Consider the following 12,336-nt stretch of genomic DNA (forward strand, 5'->3'; position numbering starts at 1 on the left):
CTTTTTATTTTTAAATAAATATTCCTTTTATAAGATGCTGAATAGAAATATTTATAGTTTGCTTAAACCATTTTCATTTAAACATTTGCTAAAGTGTCGCAATTTATCCATAGATATAAACGAATGTGATGAGCATCCATGCGGGAACAATACGTGTATTAACAAGCTTGGTGGGTTTACCTGTGAGTGTAGCCCGGGTTACAGGGGGGAGCGTTGTGAAGAGAATATAAACGAGTGCCTGACCAGTATCTGTCAAAATAACAGCACATGTGTGGACGGGGTCAATGGATACACATGTATATGTCCACCAAACTACAAAGGAAGATTCTGTGAATCTCTTTATTGTGAGTTTTATCATTGCGACACACTTTTTATAAATTATCCAGTTTTGGGATAAGGCAATTTCTGCATTTGTTGTTGTTGTTGTCATAGAAGTTCGACGTTCAAGATTCAATTTTATAGTAAATGGTAACTGGGGTAGCTGGGATGAGTGGTCACAATGTTCGGAAACCTGTGACAATGGAAGAAAATCTCGTCAGAGATACTGCAACAACCCCGCCCCATATAATGGAGGAAAACCGTGTGCCGGCAACGACACTGAATTTGCAGAATGTTTTGTCCAAACATGTCCAGGTGATTTATAACTATATGAAGATTCGCTATCTTCAAATTGACCTACAATAGATTTTATAAATCAATAGGAAAGGGTTCAACAATGGCTTTCTTCAATTCCTAAATTTTAATAACAATGGATAATGACTTTAATGACTTTAAAAAAAACGTTTTGATCTCGTTATGGTTTCTGTCATTTATATCATTCGTTTCGTTTTTGTTTTTACTTAAAAATATACACGTACATGTACAGAAATTCTTTATTGAATGCGTTGCCTACACGTACCCCAGTTTCTCCAAAAAAATCAATAGCATTGGAATTTTATGATACCCTTTCTGCAATACAGTGGGAAGGAACTTCGGAAGGATGACGTTTTGAACTGATGTTTGTTATAGAAAATATACAAAACATAGCTCTTGGTCAATAAAATTTGATGCACTACGTACAAGTTTAAGTTATAAATTATGAGAACTGAGGGACATTTTTTTCAGTTTGTACAATTTTGGAAGCACCCGTGAACGGTTCCTTAAACTGCAGCGGGACACCAGACACTGGATTTAATTGTACCGTTAGCTGTGATCGTGGATATGCTTTTGATGAAGGTGTTAAGCCGTTTTATGAGTGTGGACCTAGCACATTCTTTTTGTGGGACTTTAAGACAGAAGATAATCCAAACGGTTACCTTCCAACATGCAACCGTAAGTTTATAGAGTACAAAGATATTGAGACAATACATTATTTGATTTATGTTTTGTAAGCATATTTAAAAAGTTACCTTCATTTTATTTTATTATTTTATTTTTTGCATAATTTACAGGCTAACAAATATTTGCCGCATAAATAGGGGATATTCGCTGTTTCGTAGTTGGATATGGAATTTGTTTCACGAGTGGGACAGGATTTTATATATAAATATAAATTTTCACGATTGCAAAGCACCTGTCTCACGAGTGAAATAAATTCCATATCCAACTACAAAACATTGAATTTTCTGTTTATTACATTTTTTTTATTTTCCCTTTGCCCCTGTCTTTTCTCAACACAGTGACATAGGCTGTGAAGTCATAATTGAGCATTTGAGACGTCATAGCTTAGCAGTTGTGAGATTTGAGACACTGTAAAATGGATTTTAGCAACATATTTGGAAAGAAATTGGCGGGTTTAGTCTCTATGAAGATGGTTTAGTTACTATATCTATCTTATTACAGGCCATAAATTATTTTTACTTACTTTGATATCCTTTAACACTGTGAGAGAATATTACTTTGGTATCTTTTCACATTGTGAGAGAATATCACTTTTATTTAATAAAAAAAATCGCAGTAATTCACTCTTGAAATTCTTTAAGCACCTAGATACATTTCTGTATTTTTAGCCAGTCCTTGATGATAGTTTGGATATGGTAAAAAAGGAAATGTTGTTTGCTCTTTCTAAGTTTAAGTTTATTTTCCCAACAAAGTCTTACAAAGACTCGTAGAATTAAAACAATATGATGGAACTGCATATAATACGATATTTTTAAAATTTTTGATCAAGTCAGAATCTAGAAAAATTCAAAATTTAATGTAATGTACTTTTTATGATCGATTTTAGCAAACAGGATAAATATATATCGAATGTTATTTTTGACAGCGACGAAGGAAAGTAAGGAATTGTCAGCTAATTTTATTGCATATTACGAAGACTTAATATGTGACAACAAAAACTATCTGCATATCAGCACTGAAATAAAAGAGGTAGTCAGTGCCTTTCTTGGAGAAATTTCCTGCAATCACAACAATATATGCACAATTAGTGACGTCATTGTCTTGAACTGCAAAGAGGAGGCTACACGGAAGAAAAGAGAAGTCGCAGAGACAAAAATGACTGCTGGGTTTAAAATCCAGTTCACATGCTCCTCAGTAGATCGTATGTCATATGTCAAAGATTGTCAATGCAAACTCATATTAGATACAGCGTTTTGAAAATGAAATAAAATAAAATAAATAAGTTCGCAAGAGTTAACTAAGTCTGTAATATAGAACCATATTTTTTTTCTTTTATCAGATGGCTCCGAAGTGTGCGCTAATGAAATAGTGAATGCTATTGCAAGTTTCAAAGAATTGTAATCAATAGACAAACTTGCTCTTAACATAAGCGCTGAAATGTACATGATAAATCTAAATCATACATCAGCCAGGGGGGAAATTAAGTGTGATATAGGATACATCAGCTCCGGTGTACACTGCGGTAAGTAAACTTAACAGCAAACACTACGGTAAGTAACTGTACAACAAAGACTGTTGTCAGAAAACTGTACAGCAAAATTGAAGTAAGTAAACTGTACAGCAAACACTGCAGTAAGTACCTGTACAAAAAACACTGCGGTCAGAAAAATGTACAACAAACTCTGCAATAAGTAACAGTACAACAAACACTGCGGTCAGAAAACTGTACAACAAAACTGAAGTAAGTCAACTGTACAACAAAACTGAAGTAAGTCAACTGTACAACAAACACTGCGGTAAATAAAATGTACAACAAACACGACGGTTAGTAAAATGTACAATAAAAACTGCGGTCAGAAAACTGTTCAACAAAACTGAAGTAAATAATCAAACACAGCGGTAAATAAACTGTACAACAAATGCTACGGTTTTTAAACGGTACAACATTTTTTTAAAAAAGAATTTTAAATTTTATAAATGTTGAGGGGTCTTTCCAATTCATATTCCCTGATTGTAGTACCATGTGGAGTGGGGAGTTTTTTCATCAATGGAGAATGTAGAAAATGCGACTATGGGTTTTATCAGGATGAACTTGGACAGACTGATTGTAAGGAATGCCCACTTGGTACAACAACGCCCGGGCGAGCATCAAGGGAACTGGGCAGCTGTTCAGGTGGGCTAATCAAAAATTTAAAAATTGCATCAAAATTATTATACCCACAGAAGGAAAGTTTTGTTATATTGTTGATTCTTTCAGTCACACTATCTTTATCCTTAAACTCATTTATTTACAAGCAAAAAACAAAATGAGTTAATATTAGAATATGATTGATTGTGTCCTGTAGATGTAGAATAAGTTTCCAAATCTTCCAATTTTTTCCTAAGCTCAAATTTGGGCCTAATTTTTTTTTCTTTTTTTTTAACGAAAAAGGATTTAATAACAAATTCATCTTTCATTTAATTCTGGGGGTTGAAAACAACCATATATGAAAAGGAACTTTATTATAAGAACTTACATTTTACGTAGCTCCCATTTCATCTTTTGCAAAATGACTTGTATTGTCCTGTATATGAACAATAATTTTTTGGATTGTCATTTTCATCCGAAAAATCAATTGAAACCAATTGAAAACAACTTTCCTCTTCAAAGTCATGTTTTAAGAATTTTAACATTGTGAAAGGTAAAGATAACGAAAGTGATCGATCTCAAAAACTCCATAAACACTCCAAATATGAAAAGAGAGCATAAAACACGGACCTCTGAAATTCCAGAGGTGGGATCAGGTGCCTAGGAGGAGTAAGCATCCCCTGTTGACCGGCCACACCAGCCAGGAACCCTATGTATTGATCAGGTAGACGAAACTATTCGTAGTCAATTCAGTACAAAAACAAAGGCCTAACAAATAGTATGAAACAAGTCAGCCAAAATACGACCCAATGATATGTTGTATTTGTTAACAAGGTTAATATAACGACCATATAATTTACGATTGCTGACTTTAAACGAGGTTACTGAAATCCCTGTAACATTAACTTATCAGTGAGTAGCTTGCCTTGCTTTAAAAATTGATCGTACTCAGAGCAAGCTCTTGAGTAGCGAATAATTTGGGAGACATAAACACCATAAGCTGGTGATAGTGCAATATTGCTACATAGATAAGGAAGGTTGGCAATGGAAAAGCTAAAGTCATCTCGTTTGTCATACAATTTAGTTGTTCATTATCCTTTATCGTGTATAGTCAGTAAAACATCTAAATATGAAACAGATGAGGCAGACCCTGTGGTATGTTTTATTTAAAGTTCTCTGGTCCTGTAGATGTGCAATAAACATTCTGGGAGCCAGTTAGGGTACTAAGATTAAAATCGCCTTTTTATACACATGTAAACAAAAAAAAAATAGACAGAGTTTTCTTAAAGAGCCAGGTACGTTAGTAGTGAAAATCGGCCTTTCTTTGAAAATTTAAAATAATTATATAGATATGTCTTGAGGATGTACACTTTATTAATATATTAAAAATTTTCATCTATCTTTTATTGTTACGTTGCACTGACCCTCTGAAGATGGAATGTATTTTATTGCATTTAACCGCTTTGAGCACTATGACGTCATTATTGCCGTCAATTTAGATCATTTTAAGAACAACTTTAATGTATCAATGTATATTATAAGTAACAGATATGATATTAAAATGTTTACTCTGCATAGTTTATTCACTTCAAAGATAATATATTGCACAAAAAAGAACGTTTTAAAAAAAGAATGGCCTCCAAAGTGTCGATACATGTATATCTGAATATCATAATGTAGTCAAATTGTTTGCATAATGTGTGGTTTGTTTTTCTCCACAAATAAATTAATTTTATTTTTTCAGTAATGTTAAAAAAAATTAGATTGAGATTGCTGAAAGATCCTTGAAATGAAGTTTTGGTAACAAAAAAGAAGAGTAAACAAAGAAAGATAGCTTACTTAAACATTAATTTTGACCTATTTGCACTTAAGTTTATTCTGTTATAATGCCGAAAATCGCCCTTTTTGAGATTAATTATTACAATTTAAAACAATATTAAATTCTTCATGCAAAAGAGAATAATGGGCAGCAAAATTAAAAATAAAGAAATTATTTCAGCATTATTTAATATTAATGACAACTCAGGCACAAAGTGGGGGGGGGGGGGGGCTCCTTTTTTTCAAACAATTTTATATATTTCACTCTTGAAAATGTTTATTGAAGGGCTAGTTGCCTCCCCCCTCCGTAACTTTTTGTTGCAGCTTAGTCAAAGTCAGGGTTATGTGGTAATGTATGAAAAAAATTGATTGTGGAAGAATCCCCCAAGGAAATAGGATTTTTCGAGTTTGCTCCCCCCCCCCCCCTCCCCTTTCAAAAACGATACTATATGTACATACCTGCAATCTAAGAAATATACAGAAAAGTTCATCTGCATATTTTGAACATACAATGTATATGAAACATTCAATAAAATCTTTTTGGGTCTTGACTGCAGAACCCTAAAATTCTGAGTTACTCTAAGGTTTTATTTAAAGTAAAAAACATATACTACGTCGCTATTGCGCTGAGAAAGGAAGGAAGGGGGGAGTTAACTTTTTTATTTGGTCAAAACTCATACATACAGTAGAGTGGATCTAAATAACATATTTTTGGGTCAGAGTCAGGCAATAGGTGACATGTCTTCATTAGCATTTTCTTTTAGTTTATGATGACCTTGCAAATTGGATTTTGAATTTGGACCACTGACAAAAGTGTCAACTAAAAAAGAATAAAATAAAATCATATTCCTAACTTACCAACAGAGAATGTGCAAAGCCATACAAAACTGCTGATGTAAACTCAAATAACTGTAGTGATAAAATATAATTTTATTTGTCTAATGGGGAATTCAGAATTGGAACTGTACAATACTTTTTCCTTTTAAAACTTTGTGAAATATGGGATGAATTCTTTTTACGTTTTTCTGATATGAAAGGTAAAAGTCTCAAATTGTTCCAATTAGCAGCTGTATAAGAAAATCATCACTTTAAAAAATAAAACATGTTCCATGATTGTGAGTTCAAAAATAAAAACAACAAACACAGATACACTTTGCAATAAGACTTTGTATTTTTGGCTTTGAGGAATATATTTATCAAGATCATCATAAAAAATTTAAAATAATTACATAACATTAATGTTAATATATACATGTAACAAACAAAACAGAAAAAAGAAGATTACATGTAGAGTTGCCGATTTCTACATCCGACAGAACACTCACATTCTATTTTCCAAAGAAAAATTTACTACAAGTGGAGTGGCCTATTATTGCACCAGAATTGAAAGAAAAATCTACACATGTAGCAAGCTACTTCCGTATCAAACTTCATCAAAATGTACATGAGGAGTGGTCCATTACCGCACCCAACATAACACTAGCACAGAAAATTTTACATGAAAATTGAAAAAATGAAAATCTACCTGTGGAGCGGCCCATTACCACATCTGACATTACACTCATACAGAAAATCTACATGTGGAGTGGTCCATTACCGCACCTGACATAACACTCACACAGAAAATTATACATAAAAATTGAAAAAATGAAAATCTACCTGTGGAGCCGCCCATTACCGCATCCGACATTACACTCACACAGAAAATTATACATGAAAATTGATAAAAATGAAAATCTACCTGTGGAGCGGCCAATTTCCGCATCCGACACTACACTCACACAGAAAAATTAAACATTAAGATTGAAAAAATTAAATTCTACCTTTGGAGCGGCCCATTACCGCATCCGACATTACACTCACACAGAAAATTAAACATTGAAATTGATAAAAAAGAAAATCTACATGTGGAGCGGCCCAATTCCGCATCCGACATTACACTCACACAGAAAATTATACTTGAAAATTGATAAAGTAAAAATGTACATGTGGAGCAGCCCATTTCCGCATCCGACAGTACACTCACACAGAAAATTATACATGAAAATTGATAAAGTAAAAATGTACATGTGGAGCGGCCCATTTCCGCATCCGACATTACACTCACACAGAAAATTATACATGAAAATTGATAAAGTAAAAATGTACATGTGGAGCGGCCCATTTCCGCATCCGACATTACACTCACACAGAAAATTATACATGAAAATTGATAAAGTAAAAATGTACATGTGGAGCGGCCCATTTCCGCATCCGAAATTACACTCACACAAAAAAAAAATATACAAGAAATTTGATAAAGTAAAAATGTACATGTGGAGCGGCCCATTTCCGCATCCGACATTACACTCACACAGAAAATTATACATGAAAATTGATAAAGTAAAAATGTACATGTGGAGCGGCCCATTTCCGCATCCGACATTACACTCACACAAAAAAAAATATACAAGAAATTTGATAAAGTAAAAATGTACATGTGGAGCGGCCCATTTCCGCATCCGACATTACAATCACACAGAAAATTATACTTGAAAATTGATAAAGTAAAAATGTACATGTGGAGCGGCCCATTTCCGCATCCGACATTACACTCACACTAAAATATTAAACAAGAAAATTGATAACGTAAAAATGTACATGTGGAGCGGCCCATTTCCGCATCCGACATTACACTCACATAAAAAAATTATACAAGGAATTATTTTTAAAAAAGTTATACATGAACATTTCCAAACAGACAAAAGAAAAAATGAATTCCAATAACCTGTCAACCTAAATGAACAATACAAAACTTGAAATACACAATCAACAAGTTAAATTGCCTTCATTCCTCAGTGGCTTCAGTTTCACTGTCACTTTCATCAACTACCTCCGGAATGTCCGCTGCATCACATACATTGTCTAACCAGTTCTTGCCTAATTCAAGGTTGATCACGTTAGAATATCTAGCAAAGGACAAGTACCAAATAACACTAGCAACGTGTGCACAGGTTCCAACTACTCTTGCTCCTGATTTACAACGGCAATACCAAGAGGTCACGACACCATCCTCAAACCTAATCCAGCACAGGTAGCATTTGCTTGAGATATGTCTACTCTGGATCTTGGCAGCAAGGAGGCCTGGTTTGTGCTTGTCAATCCAAATCTCATATCCATCCTGGTTCACATGTTCCTGGGTGTAAGACTTTGCCAATTTAATTTGATACACACCAAGAGTCAATTCTCGAATTTCTTCCTCTGTATACTTAGGAAAGTCATTTAAGGTGATATTTTCATCATCGATCTTCCTCCAAATGTACCGTTTTTTAAAGAGATTTTCTGATTCTACCTCCATCTGTAGCAGATTTGTCTGGGTAGAGAGGTATCGCATCTTGGCTGCCATCTGTAAATCACTCTCTTCATCACCACTGCTGAGAGGGGGCCTAAAACAATTTTTTTAAGCTCAATTACAATGTATTCTAAATTGAAATCTTCATAATAAGAATTTAAATATGTTCAGGCTGTTTTAAAGTTTTCTAATTAAACCTATTAAGTGTACCTGTATTTGTTGCAGATTGCACTAATAATTCGCACGTATTCGCCAACATGTGGGATCTGAGAATTTGGAAGCTGTCTTGCCAAGTAGCGCCACGTCTTAATTCTAGCATTTACAGATTCCACAACCCACCTAATCTGTTATACGAAAAATTCATAATCTCTGTTAATATACCAATACATGTGTGCATATCTTACTTACATGTCTATAATCAATCAACATTCATTTACTGAGTGCATGGTACATGCATGCATACCTTTGTAATTAAACGAGAACTATTGGCATCCTCTGTGGAGTGTTGTCTCTGGCCTTTTTGTAAAAAGGACGGCATCTCCATATGAATGCCAAGATTTTCCAGCACTCCAGCAGAATCTCTAAAGCCCCTATCCACTATCATGATATCATCCTCTTGAAGCCAAGTCTTAATTTCTTGAGTGTCTGAACCAATGATGTGCTTTAAAATGTTTGCATCTGAATTCTTCCCATCAGCTAAATATGGTCCAATGGCAGCTACAATGTATCCTGTGGTTGTAACAATCATCATTGGTTTCAGTAGATGCCTGTTAATAAATAGTCATGCACTTAGTAATTACGAAATTATAGCTTATAAAATTTTCATTTTACAACTATGACTTACATTACATTTTATATAATCTTTAACATGTTTAAATAGTTGCAAATTCTTTCCATGAAACCCAGTTTGCAAAAATTATACTATGATAAAATTATAAATCAGTTTATTACTTTGCTGATGCCCCTGTATGACAGCTAACTCATGCATGGCCAAAGTTAAACTACCTGGTAAATGCTCAAATAAAACCCCAAGGTCAAGAAGTCAAAAATATGCCCCCAAAAGTAAAAATTCATATTTAATAATATGTTTAATATTTCTTACCTTTGTTTTTGCATGCTGTATGACCGCCTTTGAAAGGAAAACTGTGAACTCTTCTGAACATATATATATGTTCCATCCAGCACTAATATGGCCTGGTTGAGGGTTGGAGAGAACAGTTCTTTGGCAAGGGGTCTGGTATGTTCATGGATAACAGTATCCCTGTTAATATGGTTGAAACCAAGGTGATTTGGGACAAAGTTGATACTAATTGCTTGTCTCATGGTGGATACAGCTCGTCTAATCTAAAACAAAAATGATTAAGTTAGCTTCATATCACATTTCTTTTTATCAAGATCGAAGTTTTTTCATCTTCAAATAAAGTTAATTAAATCATCACAATTAAATGTGCCCATTAAATAATGAAAGTTCTGCAGTTGAACATTGTTGGTATTTCACTTGTATCTCTAAACAGATACAAATAATTTAATGTAGAATCTGAATAAATCTAAATTATATCTCATACTTCAACTTATATTTATTAACTAATTAAAATGTAATTTTCACTATTTTTAATTCTCTCCAACCTGTGGTTTAGTCATGTTGAACAAAACTCCCAGCATATTGTTATCCATAGCTGTCCTCATTTTGGTCAGAAAGATTGCTAAACAGGTTCTAACACTCCTTGACTTTGATGGCCTTATGTCTCCAGCTTCAACATATGATAACAAATCATCGAATTCACTTTTCTTCAGTCCAGTGAGAGTAAAATACTCTCTTTCTGATAATGACGAGGGGTCATCAAAGTCTAATCTCTTTGATCCTCTTCTTAATGATTCTTGTCGTAGTTGCTCAACAAGCTCCATAATAGTAGTTCTGTTAACAAAACTTGTGTCCTTTGGTGGTATTGGGTTCTCTATAGTCTTTGTGATTATGACATCATTCAATATATGTGCTGGACAACAACGAGAACCTGTTAAAAAGATGTTTATACCTCTATTAATATCACAGTATATACACTGAATTATGCATGCCTGGTACAAACAGATATAAAGTCTTTTTGACAAGATGCATGATTATTTTACTAAGCATTGACAGAAAAAATTTGCAGACTTTCAGGTCAGTTGAGCTAATAATATCTTATGGCTTCTACACCTTAATATGATATAAATAATTAATATGTTAAGAAAACCATTCATACCTGCAGGTATTAGAATGTTCTGTTCCAGGAAAAAGCTAAACCTTGCCTGTGTGGAAACCACAACTAGCTTGGGACCAGGTCTCCTACACAAAACACAGTAAGCATGGCTGTTTACTGTGCTTAGTAAAGATAAAGTCACAGAAGGTGGACTCTTGATACTTCCTACAGTACTTTTTCCAACAGGGCTATGTATGGGCCGAGCTGTGCAGGATGGTCCATATGATTTCTCTGCCTGATGTGGTGTTTCTTTTAATGCATCACATTTGTTCCTACATTTTCTGCATAAAACACCTCCATCTCTACACTCAGTCATAAAGTTTCTTCTTAAAATCTTTCTTGTGCTTTTATTCACAGGCCGTCTTTCACCAGGCTTTGTCCTTTTGTTGCAAAGTATGCAAGGATAATTTTTTGGCCCACAACCTGGCATATTCCTAAAAAAAAAATCACATGTGCATTCACTTTCAACAAGGCAATTCAACCATTTGATCCGGGGGGATTGGATTAAGGGCTGGCAATTTTTATTGATCAGGCAAATATTACAACTATATATTTGTTTTCAATTGCCAGTGAAGGACAGATTATTAACTTTCAGGATAATTGGAGAAAGATTATTTATTTTTTTTCTCCATAGAACAAAAAGTCTATCAATAAAACAAACAAAGTAACAATAGGGAAAAATGCTTTTGGGAGGGATGCCAATAGCTAACACCTGAGGCAAGGACAGATTATTTTATTTTATTTTATTTATTTTTTTTAACATCTAGGAGGACAGAGTATTTATTATAAAATCAGCCAGCCACACCATCCCTCAGAAACAAATGGCTGTCCCAGGTTAACCCATCTTTTCTGTATTATAGTTTGGACAAACAGTCAATTTTTTTTTTTTTTCAGTTAGTCTCTCACAGATTTATATAATGAAGTTAATTTTTTTCTGCATGCAGATATAAATATAAAGCTATCTAAATAAATATGTTTAATAATTCACTGAAATTATCATTTGATAGTGATGACATCATGAGTATCATGAACTTTATTCATTTAATAATTTTCCTGTATGACTTATTAAAGTTATTTTGTAAATCATAATTAATATACAAAGCAATAAAAATAGGGTGGTTAAAGGGTTCTTAAATATCAAAATAATATTCCTAGATAGCTATATACATGTAGAATATTACATCTGAGTGATCAATCAGCAAGATATAGTACAAATTAAGTTATTAAATTAGCATATGGGGCAATACATGTATATGGTCATTTTATAGCCCCAATCTAAGAACTGTTGTTCAAGGACATACTGTTTTAATATAATACTGAAAAACCGGGTTTAATTAACTACATACAAATTATAAAGTTAATTAATTATCCACTATCAACAATAACAACAAGATGTGTTTGTGAAACACTGATGCCCCCGTATGGCAACTTATAGCAAAGGTTAAACTTTCTCAAATGCAAATCAAATAGTTGGTATCCAAAGTTAGGTCTTGTGTCGAGGA

At 33.6% G+C, this 12,336-nt stretch overlaps 2 protein-coding genes across 2 annotated transcripts in view; one reads left to right on the forward strand and one right to left on the reverse strand.

Moving 5' to 3' along the window:
• Positions 1 to 12,336, forward strand: part of LOC133173236 (sushi, von Willebrand factor type A, EGF and pentraxin domain-containing protein 1-like) — a 37,827-nt gene that overhangs the window by 17,180 nt on the left and 8,311 nt on the right. Inside the window, exons 15-20 of the mRNA XM_061308211.1 lie at positions 114 to 344; positions 463 to 633; positions 1,105 to 1,311; positions 2,246 to 2,521; positions 2,660 to 2,842; positions 3,338 to 3,493. Coding sequence (XP_061164195.1) covers positions 114 to 344; positions 463 to 633; positions 1,105 to 1,311; positions 2,246 to 2,521; positions 2,660 to 2,721 — 947 coding nt within the window. The 3' untranslated portion in view covers positions 2,722 to 2,842; positions 3,338 to 3,493. The remainder of the gene's footprint in view (positions 1 to 113; positions 345 to 462; positions 634 to 1,104; positions 1,312 to 2,245; positions 2,522 to 2,659; positions 2,843 to 3,337; positions 3,494 to 12,336) is intronic.
• LOC133173242 (uncharacterized) lies at positions 6,427 to 11,286 on the reverse strand. Its single transcript, XM_061308220.1, has 6 exons — positions 10,838 to 11,286; positions 10,224 to 10,609; positions 9,700 to 9,941; positions 9,061 to 9,364; positions 8,808 to 8,941; positions 6,427 to 8,691 (listed from the first exon to the last, which is right to left on the reverse strand). The coding sequence occupies exons 1-6, from the start codon at positions 11,262 to 11,264 to the stop codon at positions 8,094 to 8,096; spliced, it is 2,091 nt and encodes a 696-aa protein (XP_061164204.1). The 5' UTR covers positions 11,265 to 11,286; the 3' UTR covers positions 6,427 to 8,093.

This window comes from Saccostrea echinata, unplaced genomic scaffold (genome assembly GCF_033153115.1).
Source record: "Saccostrea echinata isolate AGI-Se365-2 ecotype Australia unplaced genomic scaffold, CSIRO_AGI_Sech_v1 ptg000056l, whole genome shotgun sequence".
Classification (NCBI taxonomy): domain Eukaryota; kingdom Metazoa; phylum Mollusca; class Bivalvia; order Ostreida; family Ostreidae; genus Saccostrea; species Saccostrea echinata.

What these genes read in the sequence shown, in the direction of transcription:
- LOC133173242 (XM_061308220.1), bottom strand. Translation starts at nt 11,264, where the DNA reads ATGCCAGGTTGTGGGCCAAAAAATTATCCTTGCATACTTTGCAACAAA. An exon ending in TACAGCATGCAAAAACAAAG is followed by an intron (nt 9,365 to 9,699) that starts GTAAGAAATATT and finishes ATTTATTAACAG; the next exon opens with GCATCTACTGAAACCAATGA. An exon ending in GCAATCTGCAACAAATACAG is followed by an intron (nt 8,692 to 8,807) that starts GTACACTTAATA and finishes AAATTGTTTTAG; the next exon opens with GCCCCCTCTCAGCAGTGGTG.